Genomic DNA, 21700 nt, shown 5'->3' with positions numbered 1-21700 from the left:
TTTTTTAACACATTCATTGAGTCAGACAGCTTACTCTCATGCAGTAATGCTTTAGCATTACTGCATGAGAGAATTAAAAGCATTAAAGCATTAAATTGAAGACAAAAAATTCAGTGAAAGATAAGTTTTGTTTGACTTCCAAAAGAAGCCAAATAAAATTCATTTTTCACTAAATTACAAGGTAGCATGTGTACAATTTGATAATTAGCTTATTCACAGTGGGAAAATAGCTAAAGAGAAAAAAACTTCCTTTTTCAATCACAGTTGCATAATCCATGTTGTTTGGAGAACATTTAATGGGGGGGGGGGAGATACATTTCCTTTCACTTTGAATTGATATTTTTAATAATTCGTTCATTTACTCTTTTATGTTTTTAACTTTTTATTGATATTGTTAATATTTAAGGAAGCATCATTATTTTTTTTCTGATTTTTTTTTTTTTTTTTTATTTGCAACATCTGATCATTAATTATTGAGAACTTTTATTGTCTTATGGGTGTTATTGTTTTAAAAATATTGTTAATTTTTTTTTATGAAATTATTAATTTTAAAAAAGAAGATGTAGTAGAAGTTCCCTTATCTGACATGATTGGGACCAGTAGCTGGCTGGTTAAACAAAAAAAGTTGGTTGGTTAAGACAGGAAATTATAAAATAAAGTATACATATGTACCTCAAGGTTTTTTTTTTTTTTTTCTTCACTTAAAACATGTACATTCATTTACATGAAATTAGTAATTTTTATCTGTTTAGGAAATGAAATGTGATGTTTTGAAGTGTAGTTCCTCAATTTTTTTTTTTAATCATACCTGTTAAATCAGGCTGTTGTTCAGTGTAATGCAAATCTGTATTGAGGATATTTTTGCGATTTCTTAAGAAATTTTTGATCCTCGATTTCATTCAATCTCTTCTTAATAGTTAGATCCATCTTTTTGATATTGTTATGGTATGTATGATTTCTTGCTCATCCAGACTTGTTGGAAAACATTACGGAATTCATAGTTGTTTGTTTTCTTGTTCTAAATCTTTAGGAACCTTAAATTTTCCCAAAATCAGTTACTAAACTATGTTTATTCATTGTCTTTTTGTAGTTCACAATTTTCATTAGTTTTGCTAACCTTGGTCCAAAGTATTCTTCAGATTTAGTAAATGTTGACTTTAGAATTTTGTTCCATGCTAGTGCTGTATTGTAAATGCATCTTTGATGTTGATGACTTTTACAATTCTGCAAGGCCTACATTTGCCTGTATTTTTTTGAAAATTGAACTCAATTTTTTGCCTATATTGTCTCATCAGACAGTCTAGAACGCTTAATCCACAAGCTGGATCAAAAGTATTGTATTCATTGGATACGTGCCCTTTATGTTCCCTTCTTTAAGTTTCTCACAATTGGGATGTGAAGGAGTGTTATTCAGGAAAAGAATAGCCTTTTTTTTTGGTACATTTATTTTCTTCAAATGCTTCTTTACAGAAGGTACAGATCTGTGAAAAAAACCATTCTTTAGATAATATAGAGTCCACACATGCTGATTTTTGTGAGTAAAAAACTGGTTAAGAAGAAGAATTTTTTAAAAGCTTTAGAATTAGTTAATTTATCAACAGTGAAGGTCACAATTTGTGAGTTCCAGTTGCACTACTGTGATTCTCTTCCCCTTCCTCTCTCACTCTCTTGAATTTTTTTGTATCCTGATGCTGCAGCTCTTTTTTTTTTTCTTTTCAATTTTTCTTCAACAGAGAAAAATCTATTGTTCCCCAGTACATTTTTCTCTGTTGATAAATACCTTAACTCTGCCATAACTTTGAGCAAGTGACTGATCAGCAGATAATCTCTTCTTATTAATACTCAGTACATGAATACCATGACAATTTTCCTAATCTCTGAGAAATCCATCGTTTGCTGTAAACTCTCTGTGCTTTCAGTCTGTGCTTTCAGATTTATGGCCTAGGCCTCTTTTCTTTGATGCTGCTTTTATGGGTCTGCTGATTGGAGTTCCATGTGGTGTTTTTTTTTTACATAAACCATAGCCATAATGCATTGTCTACTATTGGTAATTTTAGTTTCTTTAAAGTGGAGTGGGACTTAATTACCCTTGTGAAATAAACCGGGCTACGGGCACAGTAGTGTGCCCGTAGCCATCAGATAGTATATTTTAAAGAGGGAAGAGATGAATCTGCTAGGAGGAGGTTAGTTAAGAGGGCTTCTACTGTCTACTTCATTATGGAAATAATATATGTCTGCTGCTATTATATATTTTGATATGTTTTAAATATATGTTTCTTATGTTGTGCTCTTTTAAAATGATCAATTTCTAACTTAAAATAAGTTTTATTGTATGTTTGTTTTTTTTGCAAGAATATAATTTTAAGAAATAATTGAAACCTTCTGTGTTTGGTTTATTTTTGAAAAAGTAAGTTTTGCACTGTTACTTTTATTGCTGATGTAAAGTTTTGAAATATTATCTTTCTTTTTTTTTTATTTTTATATATGTATATAAATTGTGAAGTAAGCTAAAGCTTGCATTACACACATCTGTGCTTGTTGCTAACTGTCACATCCCTTGTGATGTTTTACACTGTATTCAAGTTTCCCACTTAGCTTCTTGAAGCATGATAGCATGAAGCTGTGGGGTGAATGGAGCAGGAGTGGGAAGGTAATAAAAGTTGAAAGCTGTTACTGACTTATTCCTTCCCATCTTCTGCTCTTATTGGTGCAGCTCACCTGGGACTAGTGCTTGGGTTCAGCTGGACCATTGAAAAGTAAAATTGAAACAATCCTTTGTAATTCCCTGCCTTAAAGATTAGTAGATCTAAATTTTCAACTCTTTTTTCACATTAATTAGAAATGCCCGTGCAGGTCTGTATTGCATGAGGGCTTATGACACTGGTACTGACTGACTGAGCTCATGCCTTTGTCTTCACTGATAAATTAAATTTCTCTGTACTTGTTCTTTGCAGGCCAAGTTCTGTTCTGGTGCACGGATCTTAATGCATGTTTTCTTGTTTGTCTCATTGCATGCAGGGATTCGGTTTTGTAACTTTCGCAAATAGCGTGGATGCTGATCGCGCACGAGAGCAATTGAACGGCACGGTGGTTGAGGGACGCAAAATAGAGGTGCATGAATATTTACCTTTGTGATAGCACTCACTTATTTAAAGCTAATAATAGTAGTCTGAACCAGCAAAGAAATGTCCATCCTAAGTATTCTAGTGTTCTGTTTTTCCTTTGCAAATGCCCATTACATCAGTCTGACTGAATGAAGGAATGGTATTGGGCCTTACTGTTATTAAAAAATGCCAGTATGACTACTACCCTGGCTGAGTTTCTTTGAAGCAGATTTATTTAAATATGATTTTGCACCAGATTGTCTGTTTTATTTTGTTGGTTATGAATTATACACTTTATTTTGTTGTTGGCTTGATGTAAGTCAGCCATCAGTTAGTTGTTTGCATCTAGATGGAGTGTGTGTTTTGAATATGAGATTGTTTTTTTTTTATAGCTGGAAATGTTTACTGCCACTTTTTTGAACACTGCTTGTACATCTGCGCACGTTGTGGTGCTTTTGGACACTGGATTGACATTTCTTCTGCTGCAAGCACTTAATATGCTCTGTTTAAGTAGATATAAGACTGGTATAAGTAACTAAATCAAAAAAACAAAACCCTCAATGTGTTTATTTTTATTTCCCCATAGAAATTAGAGTCAGCATTTCAAACATTGCAAAACAAAAGTAATTTGATGCAAGTATTAGGGGACAGGTAAGGATGGAGACAAAAAACAAAAAAAAAAAAAAAAAAAATAGCTTACACTACTTGTTTATAAAATGACCTTGAAGAATAATTACTTAGAAAGGCAAACAAAGTTAACATAATAGCACATGAAGGGAAAATTAATTCTGAATGTTTCCTTTTTTATATCTTTGTAAAAAGATTCCATTTGCTACATACACTTGTACCAGTGGCAGCTATTCCTTTTAAATATTTCTTTCTTACTGTTACAAAATATTGGCTTTTTTGAAAGATTAAATTTTTCTCTTTTGAACAAAGCAAATTTTAGCCCATTGATACTTTTTCCCCTTATTTTTATAAGACTTCCAAATAAAATTACAAGCACTTAATACTTTGAATTTTTCATTCAGACTCATATCATTTTAACTTTAAATGCACATTCACTGCCCTTAGTAGACCTTTAATCGATCTCATTGAAACTTTGTGTCATTTGGCATTTCTACCTAAGTTTTTTTTTTAAGGTATAGATATTAAGGTTAAATTATAAATATTTACATTGTAATATATATTGATGGGGGTATTGATAAGCAGTGAGCCCTTCCCTACAAAGAAATTGTGCTGAGTCACTGAAACTGTACATTTGTGCAAAATTGTCTTCCCAAAGACCAAGTCATTTTTCTTTCATCCTTCCTTCAACTTTTTAGGCTATCCAAAAAAAGAAAAAAAAAAAATCAGAATCTTGTTCTGCAATTCAGCTTTCTTTTGCTGCAGTTGTGGGAAAAGATGATAGTGCAAGGGGCCTAGTCTCTGTGAATAGACCAGTTATTGTGTCAACATAAAATCTATTTCTTTTCACTTTCTACTTTTGTGTAAACCTTTTGTATTGTTTTTGACGAATTATTATACCTTTACTGAATTTCTCTTCTTTTTTATTTCAATTTATTTTCCGTAGATGAACCAATTAAGAGCATATATATCCATAGTAATAGATTTGTCTTTTTATTACGTAGTCTTATTATGCTTATTCTTGTATTATCCCAGTAAGGCTATGTCAGTAGCTTTCCAGAGGACCATTCGAATACTTTGGAATTTTTGTTTCACTTCAGGATATGGAATGCTTTTATCAGTGTCCGTGTTTGGTGACACATTTTGTCAGACATCAGTGGGTATACTGTTGGATTGTATGCAGCACTCAGTATTTTGGGGGAGGAGAAGGAAAGAAATTAGTTAAAATTATGTTCTCTGCAGGAAAATCACACACACACACACACACACACACACACACACACTGCATTTTGTACCCTAGCACAGATTTTAATAACTATACTTTCCAGGTAAAAAATGCAGTGCACACCATTTATTGTGATCATGGATAATGTTATCATTCGCATAATGTTACTACTTTTATGATGTCCCAATCAAATGTATATGAATACATAGAAAAAACGCTGTATATAGTATTCAGCTCTTTTGTTTATGTTATCACTTTTGTCTTATTGCAGTAGAAGTGATTACATAACATCCTGCTTTATTCTTGAACTTTGACATGTTACCTTAGTTACTGCTGTTGCTTCGCACAGCTTGTATGGTTGTTGGTGTTGTTACTCCATGAATGAAAGTACTGTATCCGTACTCCTAGTAATCTGACTGTTTTACTATGGGGAATTAACCTTTTTCTAATTCTTGATTATAATATTTTTTTTATTTGTTTTTAATGGTTGTATGGATTTCCAGAAATATGAGATTTATTTTTGTTGACAGCTTTCTTGAAGAAAGAAGGGACAGTCAAATTAAAGAATTTTATATTGCTTGATTTTGATGTTCTGTTCACTTCCATCTTTTTATGTACACATTTCTACACTGCATCAATAAACAACACTGAACAGCTGCATTCTTGTTCTTTTGGTTTACGATCACTTTAGCTGAGTCTCAAAGTAATCACAATAAGCAGCTTCCATTGTATTTGATAATGCAATTCAAAATTGAAAACATTAAAAGTTATTAAAATTCATACTAACATAATTCATAACATAACAAGGTGTGATGTTTAAATTTAATGGTGGTGGGGGGGGAGATATTGACAGCATGCAAAAGCACACCCACTGTAGAGTAAATATTTTGGTAGTTTATCATGTATCTTTTGAAGATATATAAAAATATTGTTATAGAAATATTGTTTTATGTGATAGCTCTGCATTTATTATTTTGAAATTCTGGAATTTGTGTTGTTTTTATTATAAATTACAACTAGAACTGTAATATGCTTAAATCTTATCAATATCCCCTCATATATTCAGTCTAATGGCTAATGTTTTTTGAACTGTTAGACTTCTTAAATGAGATTAAATTGTATGGAATAAAAAATTGTGAGTTTACCTTATGGAATCATCCCAGAGTCTTTTATTTTTGTAATCACAGTCTAGCTGACTGAGGAGAATGCTACCCTCTTTCATCTCCTGTTCCTTCTCTTCTCTTCACTAAAACCACTCTACAGAAGCTGGTTGCAACCATTTTTCTGTTTGAAAGGGATTGAGGAGAGGAGAGGAGAGGAGAGAGGAACAGGGATAGCCAACATTTTTAAACTGTAGATAAATCAAGTGCAAATGATGTTATGAATGTATTCCTTTCCATTATAGTGATCATAATTTACCAAGTTTATAATTAAATAATTTTTTTCTATTGTTGATCACATAAGTGTTACTTATGATAAGATTTTCATTTCTCTGTTTAGTATACATAATAAATACATTTATAATTTATCATCAGTTGTAAATATAATTAAAAGTTGGTTGGAGACTGCTTTTTTTTTTTTTTTTTAATCTAACTCACTTCTGAGCACTACTGTATTAATAGGAAAGGTAGTTAATGACATTACATGAAGGAAATAGAAATCAAAATGAAGAAAATTAAAGGAAATACAATAAACTGTTGACACATCTGTTGCATAAAACTCTTCAAATGGCTCTCCATTATTCAAAAGTCAGTGTGAATGAATATGGGGTATAATATGGAAAGATTAAATAATATGAAACTTTTTTTTATTCACTCCTAAACTAATAAGGCAATTAAAACAAAAAGTTATATTTATATGATGCTGAGCTTACACCATAATAGATGTATTCCTAGGGTTGGTGTAAATCAAAAGTTTCTGCTCAGTATGGGATAAATTATACATGTTAGTTTTTTGAGGTGGTGCTTGTTTATAACTAGTATTTATGCATAATTTTCAAATAAATTAATAATAATAATTAATTGTAAAAAATAGTAAATCTATTTTTAAAAAAAAAACAGCATAAAATTTTAAAATAAAGAAATTTTATCTAGAATTGGGCTGGAAATTATTCCACATAGCCACTGGCAGGCCCACTTGGTGCTGAAGGTTCAGAATGAGGCAGAAACTGGGGGTTTCTTTAGGAACTGCACAAATGAAGGAATGAGTTACTTTTTCTCAATTCACATTGAGAAAAACACAATCTGTCTCTCTAGAGCTGTGTCAATCTGGATTTTTTTAAAATCAAGGATTGCTGCTAAAGTCCTTTATTGAAAGAGTTCTAGGTTCTTCTTCATTAGAACTATGGAAATCTTTCCTCCTACTGTTCACTCCTCCTCATTGCCATGAGATTTTCATTTGTAAGTTGCAAGTGAGGTCATAGACTAGCAGCTTCCTGAAATTGAGCAATATGTGCTGTTTAAATGATCGAATTTCTCTAATTCGATCATTTAAACAGCACATATTGCTGAGCACCAGAACCCCTTAACTCCTTGATGACTGCAGGCCAGATCTTTTCACCATGCCATTCGTGCATGTTCATGTGACTTATGATCAGGAACCACCAGTGGCCATTTTAATGTTGAAACTCTGCCAGAAGACTTTTTTTTTGGCTTGATTTTCCATCAGTATCTATTGGTTTACTAGGTTTTGAAGTTTGGTAAAGGTTAAGTGAAGATAGTGGACTCTGAAGATTGCAGTGATGCTGTGGTCCATGAGTTGAATCAGGGTGTCACAACTATAAGCTTTGGAGGAGATTTTGTTTTTTATACTGTCTCTAAATTGTGTTCTGTGGTGATTTTCTTTTTGGTGAACGAAAAACCCGAGTTTCCGAGAGAAAAAGACCATACTACCCTCGCTCTGAGAAGCAAAGGTCAAGTATAAGATCTTGCTTTAAAAATTACTTTATGATGCTTTGTAGCATGTTATAAGATCTCTGCACAGAATGGAAAGCAAAGGATTTTCTGATTGGCAATTTAGTAGTAAAGGTTCCAATTATAGGACACTACTGAAAAATTATAATTCTTCTGCAAGAAATTTGTCATTAAGATTATTCTGAATTTTTTTTTGAAGTTTTCTGTTCCTGGACATTGCTTCTGTGTACTTCTTTAAATGATAAATGATCATTTCCATGCTTGCTACATTGCACTAGAATTTTCTAAACATGCAAATTCATAAAACTTGAGGAGCAACTTATACAATCTGAAATAATGTTCAAACCTGATTACCTTGATGGGAAATCCTTAAAGAGAATACAAAGATTGGGAAAATTCAGTACCTGCTATTCAGTTTTTACTAAATATAAAAGAGAAGTTTTAAAGCAGCAGAGGACTACACACCTAGGTGGAAATGCATCAAGGAGTTTCAAGATCAAGCCATTAATCATTTACCACTTAATTATTATTAATTGTTTATCCTGAAGAATAGAAGAGCTGCACAAAAAGATTATTTGCCTGTTATTTAGCATCTACATTCTAGAACAGGAAAGCCTGGATTATGTTGACATTTTCATCGATTTTTTTCTGCCCCAACTTGAACAGGAAATGAAGTTTTACTGAAAGAGGAAAAACTGCCATTCAAGATTCTTTTTCTTCTTCTTTTTTTGACAATGTTCCTGGTCATCCTCATAATCTTACTGACCTCACAATAATATTAAAATAGTAGTTTTCCTACTTTCCAATACCACCTAAAATAGGCACTGCTAGATGCACTACTGCATATATAAGCATGTTAAAATATGATATGAATTAGGTGCCATAACAATGTTTTGCCTCAGGTGCCACAAATTCTAGAGAAATTTCTGGGATCAAAGGTAGAAATGAGTAATTACAGACCTGTAAGCTTGACTTCTGTTCCAGAGAAAATAATGGAGACACTGTTTAAAGAAATAATGCAGAACCATCTAGACAAGAATACAGCAGTGCAGGGATTTCTTAAAGAATGATCTTGTCTGACAAATCCGCTGGGAAACTATTATGCAGTAACAAAGGAATGGATGCAAAAAATAATAATTTTGATATTGTATACATATATTTCAGAAAAGCTTTTGATATTATTCACATGAAAGACTGCTGTACAAATTGGAGCAGTGTGGCATTAGAGACAATATACTGCAAAGGGATGGTTCAGTAGAAGAAGATTGGCGCCTCCGTAGCCAGCTGGGAAGGAGCAGCAGTGCGTAGCACACGCTTCTTGATTAGACCAGGGTTCAAGCCCGTCACCACCAAATACGGAGGATGGCCACTGCATATTCCCGGAGCAATATGGTCATAGTTGCTAATGCTCCTAAAAACCAAATAACAAACAACAACACAAACAATAGAAGAAGACAGTTGTCATTAATAATGCACTGCACATCTTGGAGTAATGTTATTAGCGAAGTCTTGAGGGCTCATTGCTGGGCCCATTAAAAATATTGAGGAAGGCATATTAAGGGACGGTATGTCCTGATTGAGGATCGATGTTGAAAGTTTTTGTCATGATTTCCTGATTAGGCTTGAAGTCGCAAGGTTTCACATGAATCAAAGGTTGGATGGGTGGTTAATGATAGCCATCAGGGTATGCAACTACAACAAGATCTAGAAAAATTAGGCAGATGGGCTGAGAAGTGCCAAGTGAAGTACCACACTCAAGGTAGTAGAGAATGAAAAAGATCCAGGGGTATTTGTGCTGTCAGACATGAAGTTCTCTGAGCAGTGCAGGCTAGCTGCTGGAACAGCTTATAGGAATGGGAGGGGGGGGGGTTGTCAATGAAATACTGAAATTTTGGCAGCTGGGATAAAGAAGTAATTATCCTCTGTATAAGGCAGTAGTAAACCCTCATTTTAAGAATAGTGTGGATCTTTTAGAACGGGTGCAGACAAGACCAACAAGATTGGTGAGTGAAACAAAAGGGTAATTCTTACCAAAAAAGAAAGACTTCAGTTCTACAAATTACAGCATCTGGAAATTAGGCACCTGCAAGGAAATCTGATTGAGATGTTTAAGGCTTTAAATTGATTGAGGAAAGCTGAATGCTGATGGCTTTATTACCCTTGCTAAATTTAAACTGAGAAAGGATAGATGTGTGGAAATTTGATTTCAACTAGTGGTTGTTTGGTTGTTGGAACAGACTACTGTCTGTTGTTTGTGGAAGTAGGTAGTTTGAATAAATTTAAGTATAAATTAGACAAATTATTAGAGTGTAGGCAGGTGCTGTGAGAAATTTTTTTGTTTATTTTTGACTGATTATGTATAAGCTTGCTTCCTTGCATAATTTGTCGTACTAATACTAAAACAATTTGGTGGCTGTTATTAATTGTACAAAGTAGAAGACTACCATTCTGTGCATGTAGTAACAGCCAGATGTTTCCTGATTAGGTTTGAGAATAGGATTCAATATGGAATCCAGAAATTCCACTAATTATCAAGTAGTTTTGTTGTGTTTGAGTTCATCTTACCTGTTGTCATACTTTTTGCATGGTTAAAATTCACTAGATAATGATAATCTATCTGGTTTAATTTGTGTTATTCACATTTAATTAATTCATTATGAATAACAGCATAATGTCCTGTTCTCAACACTAATTCTAGATGTAGTGTTAAAAAAATAATAATAATCATTATAATTGATCACTGTAAACCTGTCTTTTGTATTCACATAGTCCACACAATACTCTGCCATCTGTGACTTGTTTCTGGAGGTTGAATTCAGTTCTTTTGACAGCTGGAGGAATTTCTAAAGCCCTCATCACTTGAGGCTGTAGTTAGCTAATCTTAGGTGGAGAGGAATAGAGGTTTCTCCCAGTGAATTATTCTTGGTTTTACAACTTGCAAAACTTGTGAATCACCTCATGAACACACTTTAAGAAATGGCAGAATACACAAACATTGCTTTCTTTTTGGTAGTGCTTCAGTAGGGGACTGAATGTCAGTTATGGCAACCTGGTCTGTCCCACTTATGGTATTATTATTATAAACTGTTTGGCCAAAACTTTTGATTTCCATAAATTTTTAATCAGAATAATTAAGCTGATCATAGAGATCATAGAATATGATTAGCATTATTAATTCTACCATTAGTCAATTTATTATTAAATGTAACCTTTATCCTAAAGGATCATATTCTATGATCTCTATGGTTGCATTTGTCCTTTATACACACCCATTCCTATAGCTCCTCAGTGTACTATTTTAAAATAGTTGCAAAGATATAGATAATGTTCGCTACAATAATCAGCCCCCTTTGTGAGCAGCAGTATGTCTTAAAACTTCGTTAATTTTCTTTTCAAAATATAAACTTTTTTTGTTTTATCATTCATTTTTTATTGCAAAATACTTTACATATTTTACTCATTCATTGGATTTTCTGTGTACTGTTAAATAACAATAAATTGTATTTACTTAACTGTTTCTTGTATGTATTTTACTGCAGTTTTGTGTTTTTGCAACATTTATGTATATTCTATAACTGTGTACCAGTGCTGTAATATGTAAGAGCATGTAATGTTCATATAATAACTTTTTTTTTTTTTTGCCATTTGCTATGACTACCAAAGAATTTTTAAGTTATCGCCAGACTTGTTTTATGTTTATGGATATTATATAGGTCTGAAGCAAGTGCAGCATAACACTGTGGTGCCTCCGTAGCCGGGTGGGCAGGAGCAGCAGTGCATAGCACACGCTTCTTGATTAGACTGGGGTTCGAGCCCGTGACCACCAAATACGGAGGATGCGGAAAGGTCAGGGAATGACCACCGCATATCCCGGAGCAATATGGCCTTAGTTGCTAATGCTCCTAAAAACCAAATAACAAACAAGCATAACACTGTTGGTTGCTCCAAGTTTTGTAGTGCATATAAAGCCTATTTTGGAATGACTGTAGTGGTCGACACAAGTTGGGAGCATCTTATTTCTGCTGTGGTAGTGGTGCAGGTTAGCATTAGATGGGTAGTTTTATGTAAGTCATAAGTGTATGTGCCTTTTGCTGTACCTCGAATATGGAGAGAATCCAAAAAAGCTATCATGAGGATTGCTACTTTTGTATAGTGGATATGTCTAAATTAAAAAGTCTGCAGATCAAAAAGCTGTAGTATATACACCAGCATACTATCCTCTATTGCTCTGGTCTCATGCAATGAAGACCTTCCAGTTTTCCCAATCCACCCTCAACAGAAGAATTCTCAGAATTGCATGATGACTTTAAAGTTCTCGTGTCTAACCAAATTCAATGCAGAGTTTCTGATAAAAACAGAATCTGCTGGTTCCTAGTTTCAAGACTTCCAAATGCAGAAAAAAGTCATATCTCTTATCTACATTTTTACAGTTGTAGAGTCCTCATACTGTTGTTTGATTTTATTTGATTTATGTTTATGAAAAAATCAGTATTAATCAGAATCCCAAAGAGTGTGTCTTTTCATAACATTCCAGGTGGTTTCACCAGCTTATAAAATGTTGGAATTCTTGTATGAGGTATTTTTGTTAATTTCCTCCCCCCCCCCAACCACTGCAGGGCAGTAGATTAGCAGTGCAAGAGAAGAGAATGGCTTGCCAGAATTGAGTTGCAGTCTAGTAAATGCATTGCAGTAAACAATCTCTTCGTTCCCAAAGAACAAAATCTTTCTTCCACCATTCCATATCAAGTTAGGGCTGGATAAACAAGTTGTTGATACACTGGATCCTCAAGGTGACATCTTCAGGCATGTACAATCTGTTCCCAAAATTATGTGATGCATTAATGAAAGTTAATATGTTCGTTGGTCACAAGCTAAGCAAATGATAGCATCGCAATAACTGGAAGACAAAATTACTGATACCAAATGAAATACTTGGAAGTTATTTTACTTTGTATGAATAGCATTCTTGGTAACAGTAAGAGTGAAGATTACAAAGAATTGTTCACAATTTGGTTGAAATTTATAATGGAGAAAGCTCCATTACTTGCACTCTCGCCTGGATTTTTTCTTATCAACTTTGGGCAGTGTTAGTGTAGAGAATGGAGGAAATTCTAGAAGGAAATTGGGGGGGGGGGTTGGATTAAGATGGTGAGTGGCTATATCTGATGCATGGTTTGTGGTGCATACTGACTGCAAAAGATATACAATATGAAGGAAATTTTTTTAGATTACCCTGAGGAGGGTTTCTACTTTTAAATTTGTGATATTTTTTAGCTTACTGTTTACTTGTAGCAAAGTTTAGTATTCTATTCTGAACAGAAGATAAACATTGTTAATAAATCTGATAGAGTAGTATTGCATATTTACTGTCATTTCTGGGCAAACAGTTGATGCAAAAACTAAGTTATATTAGGAATCAGCTCACCCTAAAACATAAAGAAATATGAAGAAATGCAGATGAATTCACGTGCGTGCATGTGGACACATACACTTCAGAATTCTATCTATTATTTGTTTAATTGCAGAACATAAATGATTCATATATATATTCATGTACGTATTAATATATGCAGGAACATGAATTACACTACATTTAGTGTACTTTAGAACTTATCAAAAAGAATTATCAATAGACTTATCGTAAGTACATTATTGAGAAAGTAATAATTTGTTATCACTGAAAGTTTTGCAAATAATTACATATTTCCATCCTAAGTGTGATCTGAAAGCAGTGGCAAATCCAGTAAATGGGTTTTATTAACTTCCTACTATTGCTTATTCTAGTGCATGTCTGAGAATAGTATGTCAGATATGAGCATGTTTTATTATCTCCTCATTTTTTTCAGCAAATTTGTTAGTGTGAATTACCAAATTATGTTGTGGAGGAAAATCCTTGGTTATAGAGTGAACTAAGTTCTGACCTATTCTGTATAAATCATAGAAACTTTCCTATTAATACACTGATGTTTTAGAAGTGAATTTGAAATATTTTTAATTAAGGCCTGTTACTTAGTATGTACTAAGTGAATTAGAAATATGTAACATAAGTAATATATTTATATATCACAGGTAAATGATTTTACCAATTATAAAAATTCATAGTAGGAAAAAAAAGATACGATGTAACAAATGAGTTGTCTCATAATTTCAATTTTTTTCTCTGGTGACTGGATAATTCTGAACACACCAGATTCCCCCCCCCCCCATTTTCCATGTTTGAAGTATTTCTAACCACATATCGGCTTTGATATTTGGTATTTGTTCATTGTAATGTTTTTTTCTTTCTTTCTTTTTCCTTTTTTTTTTTTTTTTTTTTTTTTTAAATCTTTATTTCAGATATGTTTTCATGTTTTTAATATAGGGTGTCTAATGGTAAAATGTATTGCAGCAGACTGGGAATGGAAGGTCACATTTCTGCTAATGGTGGGTTATGTCATTTTTTTTGTAAATAGAACATCATCACTTCCTGGCGAGAATAGTGCAATCTCTAATATATAGGCAAAAATCAATTTGTATAATGGCACAACAGAGTGTAAGGGAGAAGGTTCAGTGCTCATTATGCAGCATTTAAGTCTTCAGGTGAGCAGCAGCAGTTTGAACAAGTTTGTTGTTAATCACCTCATATGTGTTCCATCTTCAAGTGTTAAGGAATTGCTAACTACAAGAAGTCTATCGAGGAAGGCAGATAATGGAAAATCCTCACAGGTAGCACATTGGCTATAATCACTGTCCTTCTACACTATGTGAAAATGCCCGGGTTCATATCCATCAAGATGGGGTCATTTTCATTGGTCCCCCTCCCATGCTGTAGCCGAGCTATTTGGTCTTGGGAGATGTTACATCATTACTCCCCAATGGAAACCGAAACTTTGGTCATTTTTTATAAACAGGAATATATATACAATACAGTATGCTGATTCCTTACAGCCTTAGTCCTTGTGAAAAATAAAAAAATAACAGATAATGAAAGTGTTTTATATCTGTGGTATGTGTATGGGGCTCATTTAGGAAAAATTTGTTCAGTCTTGTGATATCTTTTTATTTTATTATATATTTTTCTTTTTTGTTGTACCAAGAATAAATCTCACTGATACGGGTTGTGTTTACATGCACTGTTATGAATTGATGAGGATAAGGACACCACTCTTCCTCCTAGAGGCAGTTACTTTCTCTGCTTTGAGGCAAAACCCTTGTTAACTTCATCAGTCAGGTCAAGGGCTTCTCAAATATTCATTTCCGAGAGAGAGAGAGAGAGAGAGAGAGAGAGAGAGAGAGAGAGAGAGAGAGAGAGAGAGAAGGGGGGGGGGGTTCCATTGCATGCCCTCCTTGATCACCAGCATCAACATCGAGTTACAGACTTAACACATCACTGTTGCAATCGATACTATCACTTTTATAGTGCTGTACAATATACATACAGTGATGTCCACCTTAACATCTACCGGCATATGTATGGTGCCCACGGTGATTTAAGTGTAGTATGGACATCCTCCTATAGGAAGTAACATAACTTACCATTAACAGAAACAATCTCCTTATGTTTCCAATCCTTACTTCTTGAATGCTTGCATTTTCATCTTTTCTACCAGTCACCCTATCTCAGGCAGTTCCTATGAAATAATGTCAAACCATGCATCAGTAAACATGAAAGCTGAAGATGCATCTTGCATCCAGTCACAAATCACTTTTTAATCCAATTGGTAAGGATACAGGGCTCTTATGGCATTATGTGTGTGTGTTATTGTTCAATAGAACTTATCAAAAAAAAATTTTATGTTTATCTCTGATAGTTTGCACTAGACCATTAATTATATTTTTGTGGAAGGATTGCTGTTACTCCTTATATCATATTGTTGTGTAGTGCCATGTGGATTTTTTACTGCTGTAGGGATGATGAAATGGATTTTGAAAATGGATTCTTTAATGGTAGCTACAGAAAAAAGTAAACAAGGAATACAGCTTTTTGAGAAAAAAAGTGCTGCACTGGCTTTGATTTTCTGAAGTGAAGCTCTTACAAGTTATAAACTAGTGGTCATATGAATGCCCATCTAAGGACTTTAAATAGACAATGTGTAGAAATTGAATTTTTCTAATAGGTAGAATTATTTTTGAAGCCCTATATTTTAAAATTTAGTACTGTGAATCTGCAGATATATTCTTTTTTAAGTGTACATTAACTGGATTCGGTTTAATGACAAATTCACAGAGCAAGAGATGATTATGTTGAGTAAAGTAGTGTGCATTATGGACCACTGAGAAATTTAGAGATTTCTTGGCACTTACGTAAAAACCTGTATTCCTGAGAGTCATTTTAGCTTCAACTTAACAAAACTTTTCCAAATTTCAAAAAAATTTCATGAAAGGCATTTTGAGTTACATATAGGTTTTGAAACCATATTGTCCCACACAGTGAACAATAGAGTTTTTTTTTCCCCTTTATTTTATTGGTGACAATAAAAATAAAAAAAATTTTAAAAAGAAAATTAAATTTTCTATATAATTTTTAATGCACCAACTTATGCTTTGGAAGTTAGTATTAATAGTGAAAATGATACAAGAAAGCAAGCTTATACAGCATCAGCCACACCCACACCCACCCATCCACACCACTTTCCATATCACCTGTCCATTCGCTTTAACAGTATATCTAGTTCTTACTTGAATTTATTCAAAGTTTACACTTCCATAACACTACATGGAATTTGTTCCAGTAAATAACCACCAACTGGCAGAAAGTAAATTTCTGTACATTTGTCCTATAACTATCCTTCCCCAATTTAAATTTGTGCTCCCTCATGCATGTAGTGTGAATGCCATCAACATTCAGCCTGCTCTATCCATTTAGTCTTAAGCACCTCATTCAGATCTCCAAGGTTAGTCACCATACACTGCAAATTGCAGAACTAAACCTTTCCCTGGTAACACCATCCTTTTGTTCTCACTAGTATCATTGCTAACAGATCCACATCTATCCTTAAAGTGAAGCCTCCAGACCTGTATGCAGTACTCAAGATGTGGCCTAACCACTGCTTTATCAATAGGGTAAACACCTCGTTATTTCTGCTGGCTAAATTCCTCGATGTCATTGACAAAACCCCATGAGCTGTCCCAGCATCCTGTTTGCACTGACTCAGAGAACATGTATGACTGCATGTTTACCACCAGGTCTTTTTCACTTTCCACTATCCTGAGTGGGATCATCGGGATCCTACACATGGAAACATTGCTATCCCATATGTACCTTGCATTTGTCAGTGTTGAATTTCAATTGCCACTTCTCAGCCCAGCACCTAATTTTTCCAGTCCTTGTGCAGTAGCATACCTGAATTACTGTAACTAACCACCCTGCCCACTGTCCTGTCATCTGAAAACTTAAGCATTAAGCCTGATATGCCTTCATCACTATCATTAATAAATATAGAAAATGATAATGAGCCCAGCCCTGGAGATCTTCACTAATAACAGAAGAAGAAGAAGAAGAGTAGTGCCCATTACTACGGCTCTGTCTTCTCCAAATCATCCAAAATGGTCAAAACCCTGCCTCTTAACAAATCCATACTGTGACTGTATATGACTCTTTTCTCTGGCACAGAAGTCAAGCTAACAGGTCTATAATTACTCATGTCTCCCTTTGACCTCCCTCCCCTTTGTGATTTGGGAATACACATATCTCCTGTCCACAGGGACCTCCCCTGAATCCAGAGATGTTCTCATAATTATGACTAAAGGTTTGCCCACTTCCCTTAATGTAATTGAATAGATTCCATCCACCCCAGTTGCCTTTTTTTATGTTTGGCCTCAACAGTATCTCTTTCACTCTGAACTCAGTTATCATAAAATCATTTAGCTCCCTTTTAGAATTTGATACACTTCTGACATCCCCATCCTTAAAGAATTCCTCATGTGTTGAAGTAGATGCAAAATATCTATTTAATTTGTTAGCATCTGAGCAGGATCATCAGCAGTTAAATCATTCATATCTTGCAAACCAATACGATTCATCTATTTCTATTTTTTAAATAAATAAAGAAATCTTTGCTGCTTTTCTTTGCTTTTTTTTATTTTATTTTATTTTTTTATTTTTTTTATTGACTGTCCAATGGATGCACTGCCTTAGATATTATATGCTTATTAATCAAGAGCATAGTTAAAATTATTTTCCTGCCTGTACACATTGTACTCCTCATATTGAAATTCTGTAACCCTTATATTTAAGTGACACCTGCTCTCAGATATCCCCAAAAATGTTTTCATTTGGTTACTTGAACAGTACATCCAATTTATTTACTATCTCTTAACATTAGTGTACACACAAGTATACGTGACATGTTTTTATTCTTAATAACCCTAACACTGCCTCGATAACATCAGCAAATATTCTTGCATCCATTCTATTTGTATGTTCCACCCCTGTAAAAAGTCTCCAGTGTTGAATTAATTGACAAGGGCTCCAATCATGTACACTCTTTCAATTTCAACCCTAATTCATGACTTTTCCCCAAAATTCTCTACTTTTTTTGTTGAGTAAATCCTCAGATCTCCTACTCTTAATATCTTTGGTACTGACATGTACAACAGTATCCCCTTTTTGTGCCCTTAAAAAGATGATACATTTGATGCTAAAGATTATATACAGAATTGATTCTTGATGATTACCTAGAAAATAAAAATGTGAAAAATTATCATTTTATGATAATTTTTCTATTTATTTTTTATAAACGTAATATAAAATTATCATTTTATGTTATTAGGAGTTTCTTTTACCACTGTACATTAAAGGGAGGAATGTGTTTTAAGATCCAGTGGCAAAGAAACCTGAGGAATTATTGTATACAGGGTGATTCACTACCAGTGCGACAAACTTGCAGGGGGTGTAGGGGGCACAAAGACGAATCGCAATTACATGGCATTGCAGGGTCCGAAATGCCTTCGTCATGTGGTAGAGGACGTTGAACGGGAGGTCGCGTGAACAGTGATCCCGTTGGAAGTCAGCATTTGCGAACCGGTTCCCGAGGCAGTAGGATGGACGAGTATTCAAACGTTGAACTGGCTGACATGCACCTCACGTATGGAGCTGCGGACTGTAACGGGCGCACCACTCTGCGCTTCCCGCACAGGTGTCCTCCTCATCATATGATTTTCGCACGTGTGCACAGAAGGTTACATGAGACTGGTTGTTTCATGAGAGGTACCATAAATCGAGAGCGAACGACAAGGATGCCAGACAATGAGGAGAATGTCCTACATCTTGCAGAAGGCAATCCGAGTACGAGTACTCGAGCGATAGGCCAATGATTGGGTATTTCCCAATCCACTGTATGGAGGATATTGTCAACAAACCAAATGAGTTCATACCATCTGCAACGCATCCAATCATTGGAGCCTGCAGATTATCCACTCCGGAGGACTTTTGCTACTTGGTTTCTTCAACAGAAACGGTTCACAAATGCTGACTTCCAGCGGGATCGCTGTTCACGTGACCTCCCGTTCAATGTCCTGTACAACATGACAAAGGCATTTCGGACCCTGCAATGCTATGTGATTCCGATTCGTCTTTGTGCCCCCTACACCTCCTGCAAGTTTGTCGCACTAGTAGTGAATCACCCTGTATATTCTGCATTTGAGTATCTACAGTACACCTCTATTAATGCAACATTTATGGAGTTATCTTGGAGATTTTAAATGGTGCAGCAAGATGCAATTTGCCAAAGCCAAACTGCATTTTGCTGCATTTTGTTAGCCAATTAATGACTACTTAGTGAGCCAATAAATATTTGCTATACAAATATTTATTATTCATCACCATTGAATTTTCTTATGATAAAAATTATATTGGGACACCCTGTATTTTGTAATTATAATGAATACATAGGTGTTCTTTTCTGTGTGATCCATGACAGAAGTTGTCTTTGGATTACAAATTGTAACCTTTTCTTTATTTTCTTGAAAGCTTCAGTTTTTGGACCACAAACATACACACTTAAATAGTAATTTATTAAAATGCAAGAATGTACCAAAATTTATTAAAATGCAAGAATGTATGTATGGTGCCCATGGTGATTTAAGTGTAGTATGGACATCCTCCTATAGGAAGTAACATAACTTACCATTAACAGAAACAATCTCCTTATGTTTTCAGTATTTACTTCTTGAATGCTTGCATTTTCATCTTTTCTACCAGTCACCCTATCTCAGGAAGTTCCTATGAAATAATGTCTGAACATGCATCTTGCATCCAATCACAAATCACTTTTTAATCCAATTGGTAAGGATACAGGGCTCTTATGTAGTGAGAAAAATTTGTAGTGAGAAACTCTACAAATTTGTGTTTTTTTTTTTTTTTTTTTATATATGCTTTTTTACAATACTAGGTGTTGAATGGCTTATTAAAATAGACTGCTTACTTGACTTTAATTGCATACAGTGACTGTCCAATGGATGCACTGCCTTAGATATTATATGCTTATTAATCAAGAGCCAGCAGTGTAATAGCATGTTGTATCATTCAGATCATGGAGAACAGGATACGTGCAATCAATCAGGGAGACCAGAGAAGCATTTTGATTAAAAAAATAGTACTTTAATGAACCAAAGATTAATTGAATTTCTGTGAAAATAGTGTCTATGAATAATAGCTGTTAGGGAAATAACCTTATCACATGACAGTACTAACATCATATCCTTCAAATATCCATCTTCGTAACTGTTATGTCTTCAAAAATAAGTCTGTGCATGTCAAATTACATATGTAAACACACACACTGTAAATAATCATTTAATCAATTATTCTGAATACTATTAGTAGTGACAAATGCCACAAGAAAACACGCTTATACAGCAGCAGCAAAAAAAAAAAAAAAAAAAAAACCCCAATTCCCCTAACTTCCTATCCAGTAGTCTGTCAGTTCTTCCTTGAATTTATTCAAACTGTTCAAAAGAGATGGAAGCTTGTTTCACCAATCTATTCTGCAACCATCCGTACTTAATTCAGTTTATGTTCCCTCATGTGCATAGTCTGAGCAAGAGGAAGAATCCCATCAGCATTGACTTTACTCAAGCCATTCAAAGCATTAAATACCTCAATTAGATCACCTCAGAGGTGCCTATTCTCCAGACACTGCAGTTTGCAGAGCTGAAGCTTTTCTTGGTAAGAGTATTTCTTTGTTTCCCTCAACAGTCTCATTGCCCTTCTGTGTACCCTTTCCAGCAGTTCTGCATCCTTAAGATGTGGTCTGACTTTATACAATGGAATAATCACCTCCTTATCCTTGCCAGCACACTTCTTGTATATTGTTTTCAAAACCCCACGAGCTGCCCTGGTAGCTGTCTGCACTGCTCAGATAACTTTGTATCTGACTGCACAGTTAACCCCAAGTCCTTTTCATTTTCTACTACCCTGAATGTAGCTTTACACATTTGGTACTTTACTTTGGAATTACTGCTGTCCATATGCAATATTTTGCATATGGACAGCAGTAATTCCAAAGTAAAGTTAAATTTCAATGTTAAATTTCAATTGCCATTTCTCAGCCCATCTGCTTAATTTTTCCTTATTGTCATTAACCACTCTTACAACCTTTTTATCATCTGCAAACTTAGACATTAAACTGATATACCTTCAACAGTGTCATTAATAAATACAGAAAACAACACCGAACCTTGGGGAACTCAATAATAGCATTAGTCCACGAACCGCAGTGTCCATTGATAACCACCTTCTGTCTTCTCAACCGTCCCTTCATCCATAGCAGTAATTGCCACATTGCACCAATTTGTAAGCAGTCTTTTCATATGTGAAACAGTATCAGAAGCTTTCCTGAAATCCATGTATA

The 21700-nt window shown here is 34.4% G+C and overlaps 1 protein-coding gene across 4 annotated transcripts in view; it reads left to right on the top strand.

Moving 5' to 3' along the window:
* Positions 1-21700, top strand: part of LOC150079162 (RNA binding protein fox-1 homolog 3-like) — a 468684-nt gene that overhangs the window by 268860 nt on the left and 178124 nt on the right. For 3 of the 4 annotated variants that reach the window (XM_090383522.1, XM_090383521.1, XM_090383525.1), the window contains one exon: positions 3019-3111. The exons of the other annotated variant lie outside the window; for it this stretch is intronic. In XM_090383522.1, the coding sequence (XP_090239648.1) occupies positions 3019-3111 (93 nt within the window). The remainder of the gene's footprint in view (positions 1-3018; positions 3112-21700) is intronic. 4 annotated transcript variants of the gene reach the window in all.

Source organism: Mastigoproctus giganteus, chromosome 10 (genome assembly GCF_048544385.1).
Source record: "Mastigoproctus giganteus isolate SK-2022 chromosome 10, ASM4854438v1, whole genome shotgun sequence".
Classification (NCBI taxonomy): Eukaryota; Metazoa; Arthropoda; class Arachnida; order Uropygi; family Thelyphonidae; genus Mastigoproctus; species Mastigoproctus giganteus.
Note: the sequence above shows the minus strand (reverse complement) of the source record. Positions and strands in the feature narration are given on the sequence as shown.